This window comes from Bubalus bubalis, chromosome 21 (assembly GCF_019923935.1).
Source record: "Bubalus bubalis isolate 160015118507 breed Murrah chromosome 21, NDDB_SH_1, whole genome shotgun sequence".
Lineage (NCBI taxonomy): Eukaryota > Metazoa > Chordata > Mammalia > Artiodactyla > Bovidae > Bubalus > Bubalus bubalis.
In genome coordinates, this window is record NC_059177.1 from 51,833,496 (window position 1) to 51,856,891 (window position 23,396).

At 36.2% G+C, this 23,396-nt stretch overlaps 1 protein-coding gene across 2 annotated transcripts in view; it reads left to right on the plus strand.

Annotated features, from left to right (window-relative positions):
- SMARCC1 (SWI/SNF related, matrix associated, actin dependent regulator of chromatin subfamily c member 1) overlaps positions 1 to 23,396 on the plus strand; it is a 124,747-nt gene that overhangs the window by 21,007 nt on the left and 80,344 nt on the right. For both annotated transcript variants that reach the window (XM_044933790.1, XM_025272391.2), the window contains exons 4-10: positions 26 to 107; positions 1,186 to 1,278; positions 6,092 to 6,161; positions 11,069 to 11,138; positions 14,418 to 14,493; positions 19,282 to 19,407; positions 22,247 to 22,368. In XM_044933790.1, coding sequence (XP_044789725.1) covers positions 26 to 107; positions 1,186 to 1,278; positions 6,092 to 6,161; positions 11,069 to 11,138; positions 14,418 to 14,493; positions 19,282 to 19,407; positions 22,247 to 22,368 — 639 coding nt within the window. The remainder of the gene's footprint in view (positions 1 to 25; positions 108 to 1,185; positions 1,279 to 6,091; positions 6,162 to 11,068; positions 11,139 to 14,417; positions 14,494 to 19,281; positions 19,408 to 22,246; positions 22,369 to 23,396) is intronic.

Below are 23,396 nucleotides of genomic sequence, written 5' to 3' on the forward strand. Positions count from 1 at the left end.
TTGACTAATGATTTTTTGCTTACAGGCGGAGGTTTGATCTGCAGAATCCATCCCGAATGGATCGTAATGTTGAAATGTTTATGAACATTGAAAAAACATTGGTTCAGGTAACTCAGAAAATTTGATTGTTAAAACTTTTTTTCTTTAATATGCTTATAATTCTAAGATTGGCTTTATTCTAGCTCAAAGATCAAAGGGAGAAAAGTTTCCTGAAATCTATTATTGTATTATTTTTATGAGTTTTGGGGATTAGCGCTATAAGGTATGACTATGTCATTTACAGAATATTTTTCTTAAACGTGGTAAATAATTCATAGTATTTTGTTTAGTAATTTCACTAATTCATTATTTAGATCTTTCATATTTAATGTGAACATTCTTTCATCCTAGTAGTCATTTGTTTATACAGTCATTTTCTTTGGATTTGTTTCATGGCTGTACCATAAATAAAATCTTATTTCCCCAACTAGATTATAACTTGGAGAAGAGAACACTTAATTTTCTTCTTTTCTTTCTTAGTGTTTTTACTAATAAGTAATTTTTAATAATCACTGAATTAACCTTCGTGGGGAGAGGGGACTGACAATTCTGCTGGGTATTATCATTAATTTAATTCCTGAAACTTTTCTCATGGGCTCTTAACTAAGAGAAATAACTGAGAAGTTTTTGTATCTTGTCTAATTTTTGGTGATGGTTTGGGGAGTTAATATGCATGTTTTAATCATTGCTGTTCATAAGATGAGAAATGGGGGGAAAGAGCTATAATTCAGTTTTTATATTTTAAGTAAGTTAAATGATGAAGCAAAATGGGCATCCCTCCCCATGTACCCTCCTCTACCCTCTACCCCCCAGGTTAGGTGAAAATGCTACATGAGACTTAGACTCTCGAGTCCAGGTAAAATTGACTAGGATTAATTTATCAGTATAATACCTTAATGAAAAGCATAATGAATTTCTCTAGGTCATGAGTCTTAGCAGTTTTTTCATCAGTGAATGGCATTAAGTAGCCTGCTGAACACCTAGGTTTTGTATTGAAATAAGGCTTTTACATGCTGCAGCAAAGTATGTCTTCCTATTTTAAGCAGTATGGCTTTGAGTGCCAACTTTTGTCATTAAGGTAAATGCATAAGTAATGTGACATTATTTCAAAACTAAGAATTTGGAAATGTTTTCATTTTCCCTCAGAGCAATTGTCTGGCCAGACCCAACATCTACCTCATTCCAGACATTGATCTGAAGTTGACTAACAAATTGAAAGATATAATCAAACGACATCAGGTAATATACATGATCACTTCAGAAACATTGTGTATATAGAATTCTTGTGAATCTCAGCTATAAATTATATCTTTTGATTTCTATATATATATGCATAAAGTGAAAGTTCCTCTGTTTGGGTTAGTCCCAAGTTTTCTTCTCTCTCCCCTTGCCTTCAATTCTTAGCCTAGAATAGCATTTTCCCACTAGCATTATTGAGATATAATTGATACATAACATTATAAATTTAAGGTATCCAATGTGATGATTTGATACATGGCTGTTTCCTGGAGTAGCATTTAATAAAGTCATTGGTGTGGATTCATAACAGTCTTACAATGAAATATGTCTTTTTAGAGTTAAAGAGACCAGTGTACTGTGCATCCCTGTAATTACAAAGTCAAACAGTGAGAGCTAGTGACACAGTTATTGGTAGGAAGAGATCGAATATTACTTCAAGTAAACCTGCCTCTCTCCCATTGTATGTATTATATTTATATTTGTAGCTTTGAAAAAATGACTGGAAGATTCTGTTTTTCTCTACAAACTTCCCTTCTCTTGGTTTACATGTACCAGTGCTATCTTCTCACATCTTCACTTCCTTTCTCTAACTTTATTGTGGTGAAGACCTTGGGTATTTATGCATGTATAAGTCTGTGACTACATATGTAGCTAAACTGTAAGCAAATCTTTGTCATGGTAAACTAGCTGAGGACACTCAAGATAATTTTTTGAAGCAACATCACTTGAATGACAAAGTTTTACCACATGTTAGAATTGGTTGAGAAACCTCATGAAATAGCTGTTTTGTTTTTTTTTTTTTCCCTGCTGCAAGAGAAATTGTTGGTTGAATTATATTTTAACATTTATTAAAGTTATCTTCTAAGTTTTCAAAGCAAATATTGCTAAAACTGCTTTTTAAAAAATTTTTATTAGAGTATAATTGTTTTACAGTGTTGTGTTCAGTTCAGTTCAGTCGCTCAGTTGTGTCCGACTCTTTGCGACCCCATGAATCGCAGCATGCCAGGCCTCCCTGTCCATCTCCAACTCCTGGAGTTCATTCAGACTCACGTCCATTGAGTCAGTGATGCCATCCAGCCATCTCATCCTCTGTCGTCCCCTTCTCCTCCTGCCCCCAATGCCTCCCAGCATCAGAGTCTTTTCCAAGGAGTCAACTCTTCGAATGAGGTGGCCAAAGTACTGGAGTTTCAGCTTTAGCATCATTCCTTCCAAAGAAATCCCAGGGCTGATCTCCTTCAGAATGGACTGGTTGGATCTTCTTGCAGTCCAAGGGACTCTCAAGAGTCTTCTCCAGCACCACAGTTCAAAAGCATCCATTCTTCGGCGCTCAGCCTTCTTCACAGTCCAACTCTCGCATCCATACATGACCACAGGAAAAACCATAGCCTTGACTAGCCGGACCTTTGTTGGCAAAGTAATGTCTCTGCTTTTGAATATGCTGTCTAGGTTGGTCATAACTTTCCTTCCAAGGAGTAAGCGTCTTTTAATTTCATGGCCGCAGTCAACACCTGTAGTGATTTTGGAGCCCCAAAAAGTAAAGTCTGACACTGTTTCCACTGTTTGCCCATCTATTTCCCATGAAGTGATGGGACCGGCTGCCATGATCTTCAGAAGTTTTCTGAATGTTGAGCTTTAAGCCAACTTTTTCACTCTCCTCTTTCACTTTCATCAAGAGGCTTTTGAGTTCCTCTTCACTTTCTGCCATAAGGGTGGTGTCATCTGCATATCTGAGGTTATTGATATTTCTCCCGGCAGTGTTGATTCCACCTTGTGTTTCTTCCAGTCCAGCGTTTCTCATGATGTACTCTGCATGTAAGTTAAATAAGCAGGGTGACAATATACAGCCTTGATGTACTCCTTTTCCTATTTGGAACCAGTCTGTTGTTCCATGTCCAGTTCTTACTGTTGCTTCCTGACCTGCATACAGATTTCTCAAGAGGCAGGCCAGGTGGTCTGGTATTCCCATCTCTTTCAGAATTTCCCACAGTTTATTGTGATCCACACAGTCAAAGGCTTTGGCATAGTCAATAAAGCAGAAATAGATGTTTTTCTGGAAGTCTCTTGCTTTTTCCATGATCCAGCGGATGTTGGCAATTTGATCTCTGGTTCCTCTCCCTTTTCTGAAACTAGCTTGAAATGTTGTGTTAGTTTCTGCTATATAGCAGAGTGAATCAGATCTACATATACATGATATTGTTGTTTACTTGCTAAGTTGTGTCTGACTCTGTGACTCCATGGACTGTAGCCCACTACACTCCCCTGTCCATGGAATATCTCAGGCAAGAATACTAGAGTGGGTTTGTCATTTCCTCCTCCAGGGGGTCTTCCCAACCCAGAGATTGAACCTGTGTCTACTGCATTGGCAGGTGGATTCTTTACTGCTGAGCCACTAGGAAAGCCCACATATACATGTATCCCCTGTTTTTTAGATTTCCTTACCATTTAGATCACCACAGAGCTGAAAATGGCCACCTGTATTTTCTTTTTTAATTTTTTGGCTGCACTGTGCAGCATGCAGGATCTTAGTTCCCCAACCAAGTTGTCAAACCTGTGCCCCCTGCAGTGGAAGCACAGACTCTTAACCAGTGGACCGCCAGGGAAACCCCTCTGATATTGTACTTCTAAAAATTGGAAATTTAGTACAGTCTTTTTCTTACCTGTAACATCTGTACAAAAGAGAAGAGTGATAGGATTGTGGCTTTAAATCAAGCAGTCTGAAGTGGAATTCTTTTTTTTTTTTAACTATTATTATGACTTTGAACAAGTCACTTAACCTTTTTTCTTTTAGATTCTTTATTGGAGTGACCGTCGAATGTAGCTTAATTACAGGTGGAATGTTAGACGGCATAAATGGAACAAGTTAACCAGTGGGTTTCTGCTTTCAAGCTAAAATTATATACTCTTATTGCTCTGAAATCATCCTGGGAAAAGTTTATATATTTTCCTGCAATTTAATACTGAACATTTAGGTGTCATAGTTCTTAGGAAATCTGACTCAGTGATAGTTTTCTAATGATAACCTCCAGAAAGATAAAAAGAGCTTCCTGGTTTCAAGATCTCTTCCCTAACATTCTATGAAAGTAATAATAAGATCAGATGATCAGGCCTTTGCTCAAGCATTCAAAATGCAGTAATAACTCTATTGATTGATCACTTACAGTGTGCCTGTCACTGTTCTTAGCTCATTGTGTCTATTAACCTAGTCCTAACAAAATTATTGTAAAACACATTTTATTGTTACGACTTTATTTCACAGAAGACACTGAAGCACAAAAACATGACAAGCACATGACTTGTCCCATGTCATGTTAAGTAGTACATGGTAGAGCTAGGTACAAACCCAGGCCTGTCTGATGGACTCTAGAGGCCAGAGTCCTCAGTAGTGTGGTCTTCTGACTGCTGCCTCACACATTAGATGTTGACATTCCCTTTTTAACCTTTCCTCTGGCTGTTACAAGTGTGCTCCAATACTTCTGGCGATTGTGAATTCTTTGCCTTCTTTGGTAGCTATTTCATCTTTACATGGGTCAGTGGTAAAGAATCTGCCTGCCAGTGCAGGAGATGCAGGTTTGATCCGTGGGCCAGGAAGATCCTCTGGGGTAGCAGATGGCAACCCACTCCAGTATTCTTGTCCAGAAAGTTCCACAGAGAGAGGAGCCCAGTGGCCTACAGTCTGTGGGGTTGCAAAGAGTTGGGCACAACTGTGCATGCATAAGCACAAGAGTCATTTTTAGATAGCCCTAAATCTGAGAAGTTTATAGAGTTTTCTTTCCATTCAAAATTGCACTATAGTGTTTTCTGATTGTAATATTTAGTCAATACTCATTGTCAAAGACAAAATTAGGTAATATGTTAATGTGCTACTTATACCTGATTTTAAAACTTCTTGTCATTTTTATGGTTTCTATAATGAGCATTTTTTAAAAAGCATTTATTTATTTGGCCAAGTTGGATCTTGGTTGCAGCATGTGGGATCTTTAGTCGAAGTGTACGGGATCTAGCTCCCTGACCAGGCCCCCTGCACTGGGAGCACAGAGTCTTAGCCACTGGACCACCAGGGAAGTCCCAAGAAGGAGCATTTTTTGTGTGTAAGTGACTTCAAGTCATGGGACTTCCCAGGTGGTCCAGTGGTTAAGATTCTGTGATCCCAATGCAGGGAGCATGGGTTCTATCCCTGGTTGGGGAACTAAGATCCTGCATCCCGTATGTTCCACCCCCCAAATAATAATAATAAAATAAAAATAGATGACTTCCATGTCATGTTCTAGACTGTATGTAGTATTCTAGCTGTGGCTTAGCCAGAACTTGACTTCAGCATTCTATCATTGACTTAAGACAGCAGTAGCATACATGCATACTGGAGTGAAGTCAGATGTCCATCTTGTATGTATGTGGCCCTAGCTTATGACTCGTGGCCTTAAACTTGGATTGATTCACTTCAGGTAACATTGATAATTTGTGATGACTTTGGAATAGCTTGCAAAATTAGTTGAAGGTATTCAAATTACTGATAAAGTTACCCAGAGAGAGAGAGTTCTGAAGAGAATAAGCCAAGAGTTAGCTAATACATTAGCATTATTTTCCTATACAAAATATAAACTGTCTATAGATAATTTGTTTTTGTTTCTTCTTGTTAATCATTATCCCTTTCCTTGACTAAAAATAATAAAAATGTTATAGTCTTAAAATAGTGCTGTTAAAATTTAAGGTGTAGAATAATGCCCCTGTAATTCCCAGGCAGTTTGCATCTGGCATCTCATAATTTGTTTGTTGTATGTTTTATTTTTACATTACTTGTTCATTTGCTTTCCAGGGAACATTTACTGATGAGAAGTCAAAAGCTTCCCACCACGTTTATCCATATCCTTCCTCACAAGAGGATGGTAAGTTAGTTTTTGGTTATGAACTAATAAAGTGATAATTCAGTAGATTTTCAAGTTATGTCAAGTGGTCTAAACAATATGACCAGCTTTTTAAAGATAAGAGACTTTTGGGGACTTCCTGGTGGTCCAGTGGTTAAGAACCTGCCTTGCAGTGGGGGCTATGCAGGTTCAGTCCCTGGCTGGGGAACTAAGATCCCACATGCTACTGGCAACTACCAAGTCATGCCTGCCTTGAATAAGACTGGATGCAGTGATATAAATTAATAAATAAATATTAAAAAAAAAAAGAAAATAAAGATAAAGATACTTTTAAGTATTAAATAAATTTCATCGATAATTTAAGTTTGTAGGGGTTTTTAATTTTTGCTGAGTTATGATTAGCAAGCTAACTCTGTGACATCCAGTTTTCTAATCATTAGACTTATTTCTTTGTTGGTAATCATTATCTGGTTGTTAAGTCTAGGCCAGCCTTATATATTAACTTTGTTAATGTTTGCTGTACCTCTTGTGTTCTGAAAATTAAGAGAAATTGCAAGATAAAGGAATATCTCTTGGGAAGATTGGCTTACTGTCTAAATAGGGCCCCTCAGCAATATTTTAGTTTGGTGAATTTATAGTGATTCAGATTTTGATCTTTAACTCGGCTGTCATGAAAGTTAATTTTGTCATTGGCCAGAGTTCATTAGACTTATGAAAACTGATTTTGTACCTTTTACAAAGGTTTGTGCTAAGCATTCTTTTAAAGGTTGGAAAGCTGGGAAACAAGCTGTGAGTTAGTCAACCAGGTTAACTAATTTAGATTGAGAGATCTCTTATAGGGATCAAGTCTCTGGTAAAGCACATCATATCCCTTTAGGACATCTTATATGAAAAGCCAAATCATATCAGATTTGAATGACTAATTACCCCATGTTGAGCGTTTTTTCCTGACCAGTGCAGTTATGCTAGAAGTCAGTAACAAAAAGATTACCAGATAATCCTTGTATGCTTGAAAGTTAAGAAACATATTACCATATAATCCATGGGTCAAAGAAGAAACTATAATGGAAATGGGAAAACTTTGGAGCTGAATAAGTATGAAGTGGATAATAAAGTGTGAGAACATTAAATTTTGTAGGATGCAGCCAAAGCTATGCTCAGAGGGAAATTTTTATCTTTAAATGCATGTATTAGGAAAAAAGAAAGACTGAAAATTCAGTGGTTCACAAGAAATTTATCTGAAGAATTTAGAGAAACAACAGCAAGTTAAACCTACAGGAAGAAGGAAATAATAAAGACAAGGGCAACACTTAATGAACTAGAAAGTAATAATAGCAAGATCATGAACGGTGTCAGAAACGGTTCTTAGAAAAAACTAATAAGACAAAATCGTGTGACATATCAGCGGCAGAAAGAGAAAGAATAATGTCAAGAATGGAAGGGAGACATCACTACAGATCCAACAGATAATGTAGTCCTAAGAGGTTAGATTGGTTGGTTGCTTGCTCGTGCTTTTGGTGTCAAATGTAGGAAACCATTTCCTAAATCTAGAGTCATGAAGTTTTACACTTGTTTTTCTTCTAAGAGTTTTATAGTTTAGCTATGACATTCAGGTCTTTTCATTATCTGTTTTGATGCATAAATCTTGATTTGATTTGCAACAGTCTGTGATTATGATACTTTTATAAAGCGTGAAACCTCACTCTGCCTTCCCTGTTTAATTGGTGGTTTCTCAGATTTTTATCCTTTTAGGTAATAGCAGTTGGTTTCCACTAGATGGAGGTGGTGAATAAGCTGTGTATATTGCATTCTGTTGTTGGCTAACTCTCCTCCATTAAGGCTGGTATGGAACTGTTAGGTTATGAACTTTTTGAAAAAAATTACCTTTTACAAAAGATTTGAACTGTAATTGTTATATCTAGATTTCTTATTCATGCTAGTTTTGTTTTTCTCCTTTGTTTAACACAACCTGGATTACTGCATACCGATGGTTGTTTGGTATGTTGCTGTCAGTAGTTACGGTAATTGTTAGGAGATAGCATTTTGATTTTAATATATTAAAAGCTATTTTTTAATGTAAGACATGCTTCTTCACATATAGGATTTACCTTAGAGAAGCTGACAAGTAAATGTTGACTCTCAGCAAAGCTCTGTGTTGGGCTTATTACATATACCGTTTTAGGTAACTGCGGATGATAACAGTACCAGCCTCAGCACATTACAACCACGTTGTAAAACTCTTGCAAATGCAGTATGCCTTTTATATAGATTAGTTAAGTTTAAAATAAAAAGTGATATTTAAGATATTAGTAAAATTTTGAATATGGTATGCTAAAGGGGGCACAAAATAAAACCATAAAGGTAGTAAATTATGAAATTTGAGGAAAATCAAGTGGCAAAGTTTGACTGTGTATCAGGATAGTGGGAATAAGAGTGAGTAGGTCAGAGAACATGAGCCTGATTTAAAGAGTTTTGTTTTTATTTGGTGAGTGAAGCAGAGGGTAAACAAATTTTGATGGTTTGGTGAAGAAAGATGGAGAATTTTCCTGGGAGCCGATTCCTGGGATACCTGATACAAGGAAACTGGTTAGAGAACAGGATCCATTGGGAAGGTCTCAAATTGCTGGATGAGGGGATGTGTAACCACTGTCTGGGATAAATCCACGTATCAGGAGAGCACAGGAGATAAGTCAAATGGCAAACCAGGATGGTCCATATCTTTAACAGTCAAGGGAAGATAAGGAAAACATTTCCAAATACAAGCGGTGGGCAGTGGAATTTTTCTACAGAAAGTAAAGCCTGATATAAGGCATTTGGTCAATCAGGAAATAATTGATAACCTTTGAGAATGAAATTTCAGTAACTTGCAAATGAGAGCAAGTTGTAGAGTTGGTGGAAGATCACCATTGCCCCAGAATGTATGACAGGGAAAAGAAACAAGATGGTTTGGGTTGTGTCTTTCATTGGTGGCTTTACAGTATATTTCTGGGCAGAGCACATAGTTGAGTTAAGACCTGGTAGGGGAAAAGGGATTGGTTTAAAAACATGGGTTGAATTACTGCTTTTAGCAGAAAGAATGTGTACTTCCTCAGAGAAGAAAAGAGAATTTTAAAAAATTGAGATACTATTTAGAAGAGGAAAACAGACTATATCTTGTTCAAAATAAATTATTTAGATAGACAGAAAAGCCCCTTAGGTTTTCTTACTGATCTTAATTTTTTTTGTTCTCTGACTTGATAATTTTAAATGACTAGTTTTTAAAAACTTTTTGAATTTTATATTGGAGTATAGTTGATTAGCAATGTTGTGTTAGTTTCAAGTGTACAGCAAAGGGATTCCATTATACATATACATGTATCCTCAAACCACCAGTTTTTGAGTTTGCTTTCTTTCTTCTGATTGGCCAAGTCTGATGTTGAACCCCTCTAGAGAATTTTTCAGTTTCGTTGTTATAATCTTAAACTCCAGAATTTGTTTGGTTCTTTTTTTATGGTTTGAATCTCTTTGTTGATAATTCTTATTTTGTTCATACATTGTTTTCCTAGTTTTGTTTAGTTGTTTTAAGTGTGTTCTCTTGTAGTACTTTGAGCTTCTTTAAAATGATAATTTTGAATTTGTCAGGTAATCCATAGATGTTTGTTTCTTTACGATTGATTCATTTCATTCCTTTGGCCCTTTTTCCCTTTCACTTCCTGTATTTTTTTTTTTTTTCCTGCTGTGTTTTGTGCATTTGGATAAAGAGCTGCATCTCTCAGTCTTTATGGCCTGGCTTGATATAGGCAAAGACTTGCACAGATCAGCTCAGCTTGTGAGACCTGGCATCCATCAGACAGTTTCTGGGCTTGAGTATATGATTTCTCAGAGAGCTTTGCTAGTTTCTCTTTCAGGAAATTATAATCTCTTGCTCTCTCTAGTGTCTGTCTGCCGTACCACAAGTTTGCTGTTGCTGCAACAAGCCATTGAGTGAACTCTTGATTTGTGGGTGCCCAGGCTTTCAGAGTATGCTGGTTTCCCATCAACACTGTGTTCGTTGAGACAGAAACCTGTCCTATAGGTTTGTGGACTTCATGGCATTAGTCAGTGAAGCTGGGGCTATTTCCTGTTGATGTTGGCAATGAGAAGCCAGTTTTACTTTGCTGATTTCACTTGGTTTTTCTGTTCTGCTGTTATATGAGATTTAAGGGGTTTATCACCTCATTAGTTCCTTTTTAGTACTGGAAATGAGTTTTTTAAGCTACCAGAATTTTCTAAGCTACCAAAGGAATCATAACAAGTACTGAAATGCAGATATGATTCAGCTATGATTAAATCAACAAGAATCATCTGATTATATACATGTGCATCTCTTTTTGTTCAGGAAACTTGAAAGTATCTACACTATGTCATATTGTTTACACTCTTGTTGGGCGGGCTAAAATAACAGGAAGTCATTCACATATAATCAAGTATTATTACTAAAACTTCTGATATAGCACTATGAAGTGCTGTAGGATACCAGAGAAAGTGAATCTGGAGGGAAAAGAGCAATTGGTAAAACTTTCACCAAGGAGCTGAAGCATGGCTTACACATTGAAAGATGTGTCATAATTGCAAAGCTTACCAGAAAAATGGAGGAGAGGTTCTCTGTGGGAAAGGAAGCTGTAAAGAGCATGGTGGTCTTGATTTGGGTGAATCTGGCAACAAATAGGCAGGTGGGTGGGAGGGGGGAGTATTTTACTGAAGTAGACAGTTGGTTTTATCAAGAGTGATGGATAATAGACCTAGAATCTAGTAAGTCTGGATAAGCAGTGAAAAACCTCCCCTTAATAAGGAATTTTTGGAGGAGCTTCTAGCAAACCAAAAACTCGAGGTAGAAATTAAGTCCAAGAAATAGTTGATTCATCTCTTCTGTCAGATTGACTAAAGTTTTTTCTCTTTTTCCCTTTCAGAAGAGTGGTTGAGACCTGTGATGAGAAAAGACAAGCAGGTGTTAGTGCACTGGGGGTTTTACCCTGACAGGTAATGTTGAAATGTCCTTCGACCTGGTATATAAACAGTTTCATCAGTTATTTATATATAGTTTTGCTTTCTGAGTAGTAACAATTTTGTTGATTTGTTTTAGTCAGTGAACTCAGTTCTTTTGAGTATTCTCTTACTGACTTTTGTATTTATTAAGTTACTGAGTTCAGTGGCGTTCACAGGCTTTATTTATCTTAAACTGGTAAGTTTGCTGTGTTTGTCAAGACAGTCTTTAAGTAATCAGTCTAATACCGACTGCTAATTTGGATTTGTTTCCTTTAGGAAATGAATATTTCTTCTGGATGTTTTAATGACTTGTTAGTTTTATTTATTTTTTAAAAATAGGCCATTTTATTAAAAAATAGGTCATTTTATTTTTCAGTTTATGGATTCTTTATTAAGGATGAAATTATGTATAAAATGAAGCATGTACCATAACTCATACTGTGTTTCAGTATCTAAATGTGAATTAATGTTATAAACAAGAACTAATGTCAGTGAAAATAGTGGCTCTTATTATTAATGTTATGGCTGCACAGAGGGAATGTAGGAAAAGGATAACCTTTCATGTCCTTTATCTTAAACCTGTGGTAGAGCTGTTCACGTGCTCATTTCACTTTTGTCAAGTGAACAGACTCTCCGTTGTGGGTTTTTCATGTTAGACCAGTCTTCTTTCATCTGTATCCACATCCATTTTTAGCCTTTGCTACCACATTTTTGTTAGCAAATCCAAGACATCATTTCAGTATTTCAGTTATAAATATTTCAGTATGCATTTCTGAAAGATAAGTTTGTTTTTTTTTTAAAGAAATAAGCATAAAGCCAGTTTCAAACCTAAACAATTTCAGGGAATTCCTTAATGTCAGATATCAAATCATTGACACATGATACATTTGATTAATTGATAAGATTGATGTTTGTTAGAGTTAGAATTTAAACACATCTTGTGTCGATTTATTTCCTAAGTATTTTTCAGTTCTCCCTGTGGGTTCTCCCTGTGTCTTCACCCCTCCTTACAGTGTATTACTCAAGAAATTGGGTTATTTGTCGTGCAGATTTTACCACACTGGGATTTTTTATGGCGTCACTGTGATGTGTTTGAACATTTCTCCATTCTCTGGGTCTAGACTTGATCAGAATCTATTTCAGTTTAGGAAAGGAACAAAACTTGCATAGGTGTGTGTTCTTCATCAGGAGACATATAATATCTTGGTTATGTGGTGTGTTTAAGTTAATCTGTTTGAGTGACTTTATTTTACTTCTAAATATATTTTTTTGAGAAAGAAATGCATTTTTTGGTATCTTCAAAATTTAAAGAACAGTTTGTATACAAGTTGAGTTAATTAGAACCAAGATCAAGTTAGCTTGCTTGTCAACCTTTTCTGAACTATAATTGACCACTTTACATGAACTAACATTTTTTAAAAAATAATAATATTTAGGTAAATTCTTTCTAGAGAACATTTCTTATCTCAAGGCTTTAGGTATTCACGGCACTATTAAACTTTTCAGCATTATAAGGACTGTCACAGGAACTATTGGAGTTAGAAACACTTAGGTGGAAACTCAAATCTATGACAAGCTCCATAAAGCACAGGATTGAAACGAATTTTATAGTTAACACTTTATAAGACATGTTAGGCTTTTGTTTATATATCAAATAAATTGTAATGGCTAGCTCATGTCTGATCTTCTCAGGGGATCTTGTTAGTTCATTATCTTTAGTAACTTAGTTTGTGCCCTCACTTCTTGGGCAGCATTTTCTCACTAAGACTTAAAGAATGTAAGTTTTAATCACCATCATAATCTTTACCTGTTATAGTTAGTTATTTGGCAGAGGAACTTTTTTCCTGCCAGTTCATGTTTAAATGTTCCTAGAAAACTTAACCACAGTGCTGTTTATAGGTATGTTGAGCTGTACTTGTTCCAGGTGCTTTTGAACTAACTTTTAAGAAGTGGCTAAAGGCAGCCAGTGCTTGTTACCGTATTTATATTTCATTTAGTTATGACTTAGTTCTATAATGATTTATTGGCCAATATAGGAGCATTGATAAAGTAGGTAACTTGGTAGGTAATTTTATACTTATTTCAAGGTTGTAGCGGGGGAGGGGAGTAATTTATATCAGTGTGTTGGATTTCACTGATAAGAGAACCATTGAGCAGAGACATGTGAAGGTAGGAGGGAGTGAGCTAGGTGGATATCTGGGTAGTGAGGAGCATATATAAAGGGTATGAAGGGACCCCCGCTTGGTGTATTTAAAGCACATTACTAAAGCCCATGTGGTTGAGTATAACATGAGTGAGAGGGAGTACTAGGAGATGAGGTCATAGGACCAGATCTTGAAGCCTTGGCAAACCAGTGTAAGGATTTTGACTTTTAACTCTTGAGTTCAGTGCGAGTTGGAAGGTTTTAAACGGTGAGTGGTGTGGACTGACAGCTTTTAAAAGAAACTGCTCTGGTTGTTCTGTGAAAAATGGAATCCCAGGGGCTTTGCCCCAGAGTGGAAGTGTGAGAAGTTAGATAGATTCCAGACATAATTTGAAGGTGGAAGTGGTAGAAATTGTTGATAATTTGATTATAGGATGTAGTTGAGAGTGAAGTCAAGGATATCGTCCAAGGATTTTGGCCATAACAACAAGAAAAGTGGAATTGGGATTTTTTGCTAGGTCATGTTGTTGGGGTTGGGATGGCATTATATGTTGACTTCTGAGTGTATTAGGTTTGGAAGCTTTATTTGACATATAATGAGAGATGTGGAATTGGCAATTGAATTTATGAGTCCAGAGTTCAGAGAAGAGGGCAGATAGGCAGATACAAGATTTCAAGTCATCAGTGTATGTTTGAAGCCGTGGAACTGCATGAGATGATCATCAAGGGATTGAAGAGGTAAGAGGATTGTTCCAAAAAGTGAAACTTGGGGCTTCAGTGTTAAAGAGATTTGGGAGGAGAGGAGAAACTAGCCATAGAGACAGAGGAGAGGCTAGTGTCCAGAAGGAATGCCAGATAATAGCTCTGTCTTAGAGCACAAGTAAGGGACATCCTTTGAGGAGTGGTTAACATGTTAAAATTCTGTGCACAGAGGCTTAACCTTTGGGTTTCACGACGTGAAGATTACTGTAGACCTCTGCAGGAGTTTTCTTGTTAGAGTGTTAGAGACAAAAGAATGAGATAATTTGCTATTACTGGATCCTAACAGTATTTCTAAAATGTGTTTTTACCTCTAGATCAAAGTGAATGAATTTGGATTCTAATTTCTTTTTCCATTTTTTTTTTTATAGCTATGATACTTGGGTCCATAGTAATGATGTTGATGCAGAAATTGAAGATCCACCGATTCCAGAAAAACCATGGAAGGTGAGAGATCTTTTTTAAAACAGAATTTTTTAAAAAGTAAAAACAAAATTTACTGTTTCATAAGTTAATAACTCTTCTTAGCTATTCTTAACAACAGTGTTTTAAAGAGATATATACAGAGTGATGACCTTTCTTTCTTACCATCCTATTAAGAGATACCTATGGTCTTGAAGACCTCATTATCCAGGTCTTAGATCAGATGTCTGCAGTGATGTTTGAGGACACCTCAAAGCCAAGTTAGATTGTGGTTTGAGATATTGAGAAAGGAGTGTTAGAAGTGGAGTTGAACATTGTTGATGTCATTTAGGAAGGCTAGGAGCAGTGCTTACTTGATTTTTATATAGACTCATCTTACTGTTCATTTCTGTTATAATGTTTTCAGCTTTTAGTGTGGAAATAATTTTGAAAGTTGCAAGAATAGTACAAAGCAAAGCACTGTTTTATATTCTTCTTCCAGATTCCCCTCTTATTAATTATTGAAATAATTTATTACCTGATACAGGGCCCATATTCCATTTTCACGAATTGTCCCTTTGAAGAAGTAAGCTTTATCGTATATTTAAGTTTTTACCCTGATCCAGGATCCAATTCAGGATCACACATTACATTTAGTTGTTACATCTCTATTCTATTTTAATCTGAAACTTTCAGCTCTTTTTTTTTCCTTCTGTGACATTGTCATTTTTGAAATACATAGGTTGTTGTTATAGTTGTAGAAGGTCCTTGAATTTTAGTTTGTATGTTTCCTCATTATTACGTTCAAGCTGTGCACTTTGGGCTGCAGAATTCCATACCTAATACTGTAGCCTTCTCAGTGCATCATACCAGACACCTCATATTGTCCGTTTTCCCCATTATGGCTGATGGTTGGATCATTTGTTAAGATACTATCTGCCTGGTTTTCTCACTGTAACATTACCATTTTTCTCATCAGTATTTAAGATATTTTATAGGGAAAATCTTTGAGAGTGCAGAAATACCCTTTTTTTAAATTGAATTTCTGTCTGAAGGTTTGCTCATCCATGAATAATTTCTGTGACTGATGCTGTCTGTGTGCAGTGGCATTCCGCAGTGGGGACAACTCTTCCATTCTCCCTTGATGTGTGTCTGTGCTCTGCATGCACTCACAGAACACTGACAGTACTACTTCATTTTGATGAATTATCTGAATTTGGCCAGTGGAAACTCCTTTAAGCTGCCTCCTGTGATCTTTTGGCATTGTTTGATTCATTTTTGCAACCTCGTACTTTCTGGGACAAAAGATGTTCCAAACTCTTTTTGTAATGTCCCTATCCTAGTATTTTTACAGGTAGCTCTGTTTTCCATGAGTGATTATACATGATTTTTATTGACTTTTACATAGGATAAGCAACACTTGAATTGGATCTAAGTGTTATATTTTAGACCTGGTTCAGCCTATTTCCAGTTGTGTGACCTTCAGAGAGATAGCCTTTGAGCTTTAGATTCCACATGGAGTTAGCAAAAATTACTTTTTGTTTTAAATAAACTTTTAATTTGGAAATGATTTCAAACTTACAGAAAAGTTGCAAGAAAAAGAATAGTACTTGGCATACCTGTATACCCATTATCCACATTTGCCTGTTAACATTTTACTCCCTTTTTGAGTTACTATTTATATTTGATACTTGCATATAAATATTTTTTCCAAATCATTTGAAGTAAAGATGCATATGGAATGGGTCTTTAGGTATTTTAGTCTACTGTTCGTATTTCATTGTTGCCGCTTGACCTGGTCATTTTTTAAAAATAAATTTGTATTGGAGCATAGTTGATTTTCAGGGTTGTGTTCTTCTGTATAGCAGAGTATATATCAGTTATACATATATCCAGTCTTTCTTAGATTCCAGTCACATATAGGTCATTACAGAGTATTGAGCAGAGTTCCCTGTGTTATACAATAGGTTCTTATTATCTATTTTATGTAGAGTAGTGTGTTTATGTCAGTCTCCCTCCTTTCTCCCTTGGTAACCATGTGTTTGTTTTCTGCATCTGCCTGTTAGCTTTGTCACCTTTTCATGAATTCTTTGACTTCTGGTGTTTCTTCTATGAAGTGCTTGTTTCTACCTCTTGCTTTTTTCCATTGCATCCTCTTTTTCTTTGTGAATGTTATTTAGATATTCTGCGTAAGAACATGCATGGTTATATCATCAGTTACTTGTATTAAAAATAGATTTTCCTAGTAAGCTTAGCTTTTTGTTTTTCACTACTGAGGTCATCTTAATATTTTCCTATATCATCTTTAAAAATTATTCTTTAGTTTTGCATTTTGTATATAGATCTTTAATCTTCTTGGAATTAATTTTTAACATGTTATGATGTAGGAGAGATTTTTTCTTGATGTGGTGTTAGATCAGCTCTCCATTCAGGGTGGAAAAATATTTAACCTGGATTTCTCTCCCAATGACCCATGCCATTTCTGTCAAAAGTAAGCTTTTATACAAGTCGTGGTTTGTTTCTTGCAGTTATGAAGTTTAATTAGTTGATTTGTTCTGAGTAGTACTCCCACTTTTTTCTTCAGGAGTCTCTTGGGTCTTTGCACTTTTGTATAAAGTTAAGAATCAGTTTGTTGAGGTCCATATTAAACTCATTGAAGTTTTGATTGGAATTAACATTTAATCTGTAGAACAACCTGAAGAGAACTGACGTCTTTACAGTATTGAGTGTCTCAATTTGTGGAAGCAATTTATCTCCCTATTTATTTAGATCTTTTATATCAGTAAAGTTGTATAATTCTCTTCAGATTTCACTGATCATCTCAGAATAATCTATAGTAATTATACATTTTGAAATTTTTTCCTCTACTAAGTCTGATACATGGAGTGTCAATTGGATAAAACTATGTTTCCCTTTGACAAAGATTGGCAAATTGTATCCTCTTACATAAATTAAAGCCACCTGTTTTTGCATATAAAATTTTATTAGATCACCAAACCCGTTCATTTATATATATTCTGTGGCTGATTTCACACTATAGCAGCAGAGTTGAATAGACCTGGAGAACATATGGCTTGCAAGCCTAAAATGTTCACTATCTGACCCTGCAGTAAAGCATGTCAATTCCCTCTATATTTGTGTTGTCCCATTATCTTCAGGGAAGATGATTTTAAAAAACAACAACAAAAACTACCTTTAAATGTAACTGAAGAGGTTATATCCAAACCATTCTCTCATTGAAAACTGGAAAAAGAAAGTGAACTGTCTTATGTAGAATATTGAGTTTTAAGCCAACTTTTTCAGTCTCCTCTTTTACTTTCATCAAGAGGCTCTTTAGTTCCTCTTCACATTCTGCCATAAAGGTGGTGTCATCTGCATATCTGAGGTTATTGATATTTCTCCTGGCAACCTTGATCCAGCTTGTGCTTCATCCAGCCCAGCATTTCACATGACGTACTTTGCATAGAAGTTTAGAACTTATACACTAAATCACAAGTTTAGGACTGGGCTTGATAGCAGTTTACCATAGTATCATTTTATAGGTAAGGAAACTGGGCTGGTTTTATGTAAGATTGTACAACCTATTATATTATTCTGATGCGAAGGAGTTTTTATGAGAAAGATTAATAGAGCATAGTAGTTTAAGAGCTTAGGCAGAACTCAGTGCAAATCTAAGTTTTCTCTCTAGTAGGGTAAGTAATTGGGCAGCTTACTGACACTCTGCCGCTTTTGCTCATTAGAAGACTGGAGAGACTAACCTGCATTGCTTTAGAGGGATTAAATGAGATCATATTGTTTGTAAGGTGTTCAGCAGAATGACTGGCACAGATGATTGTTAGTTGTTTATACTGTCCTAACATACTTTCTCAAGAGAATTCTACCGAGGTCTGATGGATAGTAAAGAATGTACAATGTGAATCTTCCACTCTGCTTTTAATATATATATATTCTTTTCAGTACTTTGAAAAACTGTTAAGTTTTCAAATGCTGTGACATTTGAAATTTATCTAAAATTTATCTTTTGTAATTACTTAGAATGTTATTGAATGTATAAATATAGATACATCCTTTATGCATAAGGAAATGATTTTCTTGGGCCTTCTGTTTTTGAATGTTTTTGTCACTGATTTTTGTGAAGATAAAGATGCAGCAATTAGTGAAATCAACCACATAGTGAAATACGAATACCATATGGTATCACTTATATGTAGAATACAAAAAAAAATTTACTCCTAGAAACAGTGGAAAAGTGGATTCCAAGGACTGGGGAGTAAGACAAATAAGAAGACCAGTTTTTGCTGTAAGATGAATTAGGTCTGAAGAGCTAATGTCAAATATGAAAAAAGTTGAAAGCAGTGTATTTTAGACTTGAAATTTGCTGAGTAGGCTTAAATGCTCTTGTATGTTCATACTAACACACACACGAGATAAATATGTGCAGTGATGGATTCACCGGGGCGGGGAATCCGTCACAGAGGGTACACATGTCAAATCACAGTGTACACCTTAAATGCCTTCACTTTTATTTTTCAGTTATATCCTAATAAAACGAAATAAAAGAGGACATGATTATAAACTTTAAGGGTCTTGATTATCAAAACCTCAGTGCACACAAAACTTGTGATGCTTTTTTACTATTTGCTCAATCAAAGACATGGAATAAAAATTAGACATGGTTAAGTTGCTACTCATATGTCATTAATAGTCTTATATTTTTAAACTGTATGTAATTGAAGCTTTTAATATAATAAATCAGCTTGTTTCGTTTTGAGTACTTTAAAACTGTAGCAGTTTATTATTTATGTAGCTCTTCATGCTTTGATGTGATTTTAGGTTCATGCAAAATGGATTTTGGACACTGATGTTTTCAATGAATGGATGAATGAGGAGGATTATGAGGTGGATGAGAACAGGAAGCCCGTGAGTTTTCGTCAGCGAATTTCAACAAAGAATGAAGAGGTATTTGGTTTGGCACCATTTTTTTTTCTCTTGGTGTTTTCTTCCTTGGCCTGTATCTTATCAAATCCTATTAATAAACTAACGTACAAAGCAAGGCTCATCAGCCATCAAGTGTCTATAAAAAGTTACTAAATGACCATAATGACCATCTCAGGAGCTGGCGTCTCCCAAAAAGGAGCATGACAGTCTCAGAGAGTCATTAAGGTTTAAAGTGGGTCATGCAGTATGTAAGGCAGTACAACTGATTTTGGTTTCTAGATCTTGAGTATGAATTTTGTAAACTAAATATCATTTTCCACAGGAAAACTGATTTAGTTTTAATATTTTTTAATAACTTTGTTGGGCTTCCCAGGTAGCACTAGTGGTAAAGAAACCTCATGCTAATGCAGGAGATGTAAGAGACGCAGGTTCTATCTCTGGGTGGGGAAGATCCCTTGGAGGAGGGTGTAGCAATCCACTCCAGTATTCTTGCCTGGAGAACCGCATGAACAGAGGAGCCTGGTGGGCTACAGTCTAGGATTGCACAGAGTTGGAGATGACTGAAGTGAATTAGCACACACAATAACATGTAGGCCTTAAAGATCTCAAAAGTTATAGTTCAGTTCTCTTTTGAGATGGGCGAACTTGACAGTTAACACTTAATCCTTAAGCCACTTAGATATTTATCCATGTTTCCTTATAAGTTACAAGTTTAGAAGTGGGTGTGTCACTAGAGAAACACTTGAGACTGAGAAGAAGGCTGGCATGTGTTCGTGTTTTTTCAGATGGGCACCTGTGAGTCCAGAAGTCTATTTTGCTGGGGACACTTAACATTTTTGCTTTTTGTCTTGTATTTTAGTTTTCTGAAAAAAATCTTGAGACATAATACATTTAACAAATAATTTAGAACATACAGTTCTTTCGTACCTATTTTCAGCCCTGAGACTTTCTTACTAAAACTGTTTGTCACACACTGAAGATTCTTTATTTTTAAGAAAAAAATATTTAAAAGCTGAGTCTTTTTCATATCTTTTAAATTCCTATTTTCTTTGGCATTTGACTTAAATTTTTTTAAAATTTTACTCTTCCCCCACTTATGTTGTTGTTGTTCATTTGCTAAGTCATGTCCGATTCTTTGCAGCCCCATGAGCTGCAGCACACCACACTTCTCTGTCTTTCACTGTCTCCCTGAGTTTGTTCAAACTCATGTCCATTGAGTCAGCAATGCCATTCAGCCATCTCACTTATATGCTTATGTATTTGTTTCTCCTTAATGTATTTCAAGCCCAGTCTTTTGTTACTGGAAATACTCTGATTTCCACACTACATTATTGAATTGGCATTATTCAGATCTACTCCTGCTCCGATTTAGGTTGTTTATTCACTTATTTTAGGGGGGATTATATAAAAACTAATATCCCCCTTTAAAACTTTTAACTTCAGACTATACAATCAGAGATACGTGGTTTAGATTTTCTTTAAAACTTCTCTGATCAGGGGAATTTCCCAGTGGTCCAGTGGTTAAGACACTGTGCTTTTACTGCAGAGGGAATGGGTTCAGTATCTTGTTGGGGAATTAAGATCCTGTATGCCACTTGGTTGTGGCCACACACAAACAAAAACTTCTTTGATCAGCCTGTAAAATAATCCACATTCTAAATTTGATGCTACAGAGCTTCTGAAAGGAAATGGATAGTTGTAAGCAGTATGAGGATATCAGAGGACACTGATGTTTAATTGATGTTTTAATCTCTGATTCTTTTTTTAACCTCAGATACAATACTTTGGATCATTTTAGGTGTATTTATTATGATATGTTCTTTTAAATTTGTAATTATCACCTACAGACTGACTTTTGTGTATTGATTTTTCAGTATATCTTACAGCTCTGTGCTGTGCTCAGTTTCTCAGTCATGTCCGATTCTTTGTGACCCCATGGACTATAGCCTGCCAGGCTCCTCTGTCCATGGGAATTCTCCAGGCAACAATACTGGAATAGGTTGCCATGCCCTCCTCCAGGGGATCTTCCCCACCCAGGGATCGAACCTAGGTCTCCCGCATTACAGGTGGATTTTCCCGTCTGAGCCATCAGGGAAGCCCAAGAATACTGGAGTGGGTAGCCTATCCCTTCTCCAGGGGAACTTCCCGAGCCAGGAATCAGCCCAGTGTCTCCTACATTGCAGGTGGATTCTTTTCAGCTGAGCTACCAGGGAAGCCCATGTTATAACTCTACTGAGCTCATTTATTAGCTCTGAGAGTGTTTTTGTGGATTCTTTTTCCATATGTAAGATCATGTCATCTGCAAACAGGAGTAGTTTTACTCCTGTGGGTTGGCTTTTAAATAAAAAATTGCAGGCTTATTAAATTTTACTTCTTTTGAATCATCTCTTGTATTTCTTTTAATGATGAACTAGGAGTAGGTTCTGGTACTCTTTCACATGGTTATTCAGCCAGTCTTTGTATTTCATTAATTTAATAGCATGTGTTCTATGTTTTTTCCAGTGGTTATTGTAAATGTTTCCCCTCCCTTCTCTTCCCTCCTCCTCCCCCACCCCCCGAAACACAGAATTTGAACAAGAACAGTTTTTAGTTGTACAGGGTTTGAGCATGTCTGTTCTCTAGCAAAGTTTGAATACCTGTGGGATGGTTCTTATGTATTTATCGATGGTGTGTCACCAGAAAGGTAGGGAAAGTCTTCTGGCTGCTAATGGTCCAGGATGCTTTATGTTGTGCCTTTCATTTACTCTGAGCTAGTAGGTTTGACATCTTCTTTGTGAAATTTTAGTTTTGGACAAGGATTTGTGGAAACTGAGACATCAGCAAAGCTGGCTGATATTTATTTCCATTTCCTTCTTCCTAGCCAGTCAGAAGTCCAGAGAGAAGAGATAGAAAAGCATCAGCTAATGCTCGAAAGAGGAAACATTCACCTTCCCCTCCGCCCCCCACACCCACAGAATCCCGGAAGAAGAGTGGGAAGAAAGGGTAAGAACTGCACTGTGATGTAGGAGGCCCTGAAACAAACTCTAAAGGACTTCCCAGATTTTTACCTTTACAGGGGACGTTTGGCTGTAGGAAGTCTAGCTTCGACTTGGTACTGTCTTTCCCCGATTTTACCACCTGGTCCTGTACGTGATCCAAGTGACTTGCGGAGGAGTGAACCTCTGTTTTATGTTCTGCATGGTATAGCAGTGTAGTGCCTTGTTCAGTGAGTCACATTTGTATTTAGTGAATCTTGCTTGAGTGGAGGTTTTGGTTTCTACTGAGTAGGTTCTTGTGTGGATTAAGTGAGACTTTAAAGACCTTGTATAGGTCTTCCTGCCCTGAAGTAGATAACAGATGGTCCATAATACATAGTATATATTATGTACATAATAAATGTATATTAAATAAATACTTAATAATTTCAGGGTTGTCTAGCTCTAAATATATTTTAAACAGTTTCTTAAAGGTTACAGTTTAGTTTTAGAAGATGAGAGTTTCCAAACTTTATTCTTCTCATGTGATAGTGAATTAGTTGAATTTCTGGCTGTTGTCAAGTAGATCTTCACAGTGCAGACATCTTTTTTCCATTGGTTTCCTTTTGTGACTTTCTTTAGCCACATTTGCCTTTTGCTGCCCAGAGCATGCCTTGAGTCACACTATTTCTTGAAAGGTTACTTGAAGCATTCTTAAACATGTGTAGAAGCTTTTAGAGAATTTAAGAAACTCTTAGTCTCATAAATAATAATAATGAGTTAGTCACAGATACAGAAAAGATTTTTGTTATCTTTGTCAAGTCACATGTATTTGTTGTTAAAATAGATTGTTCTTTGGGCGTTGAGGGTAACCTTATTTCCTAAACTTACAAATTTAGGAAATAAATTTCATAAATTCTGAAATGCACTGTTGATGTTCAGAGATTTCAGAGCTACCTGTAATATAACAACTTTTCCAAGTGTTTTGGGGCCTGAAATTGATATGTTACTTTTCCCTTTATGGCCTAAGATGGGCTGCTAGGATAGCAGTGGCCA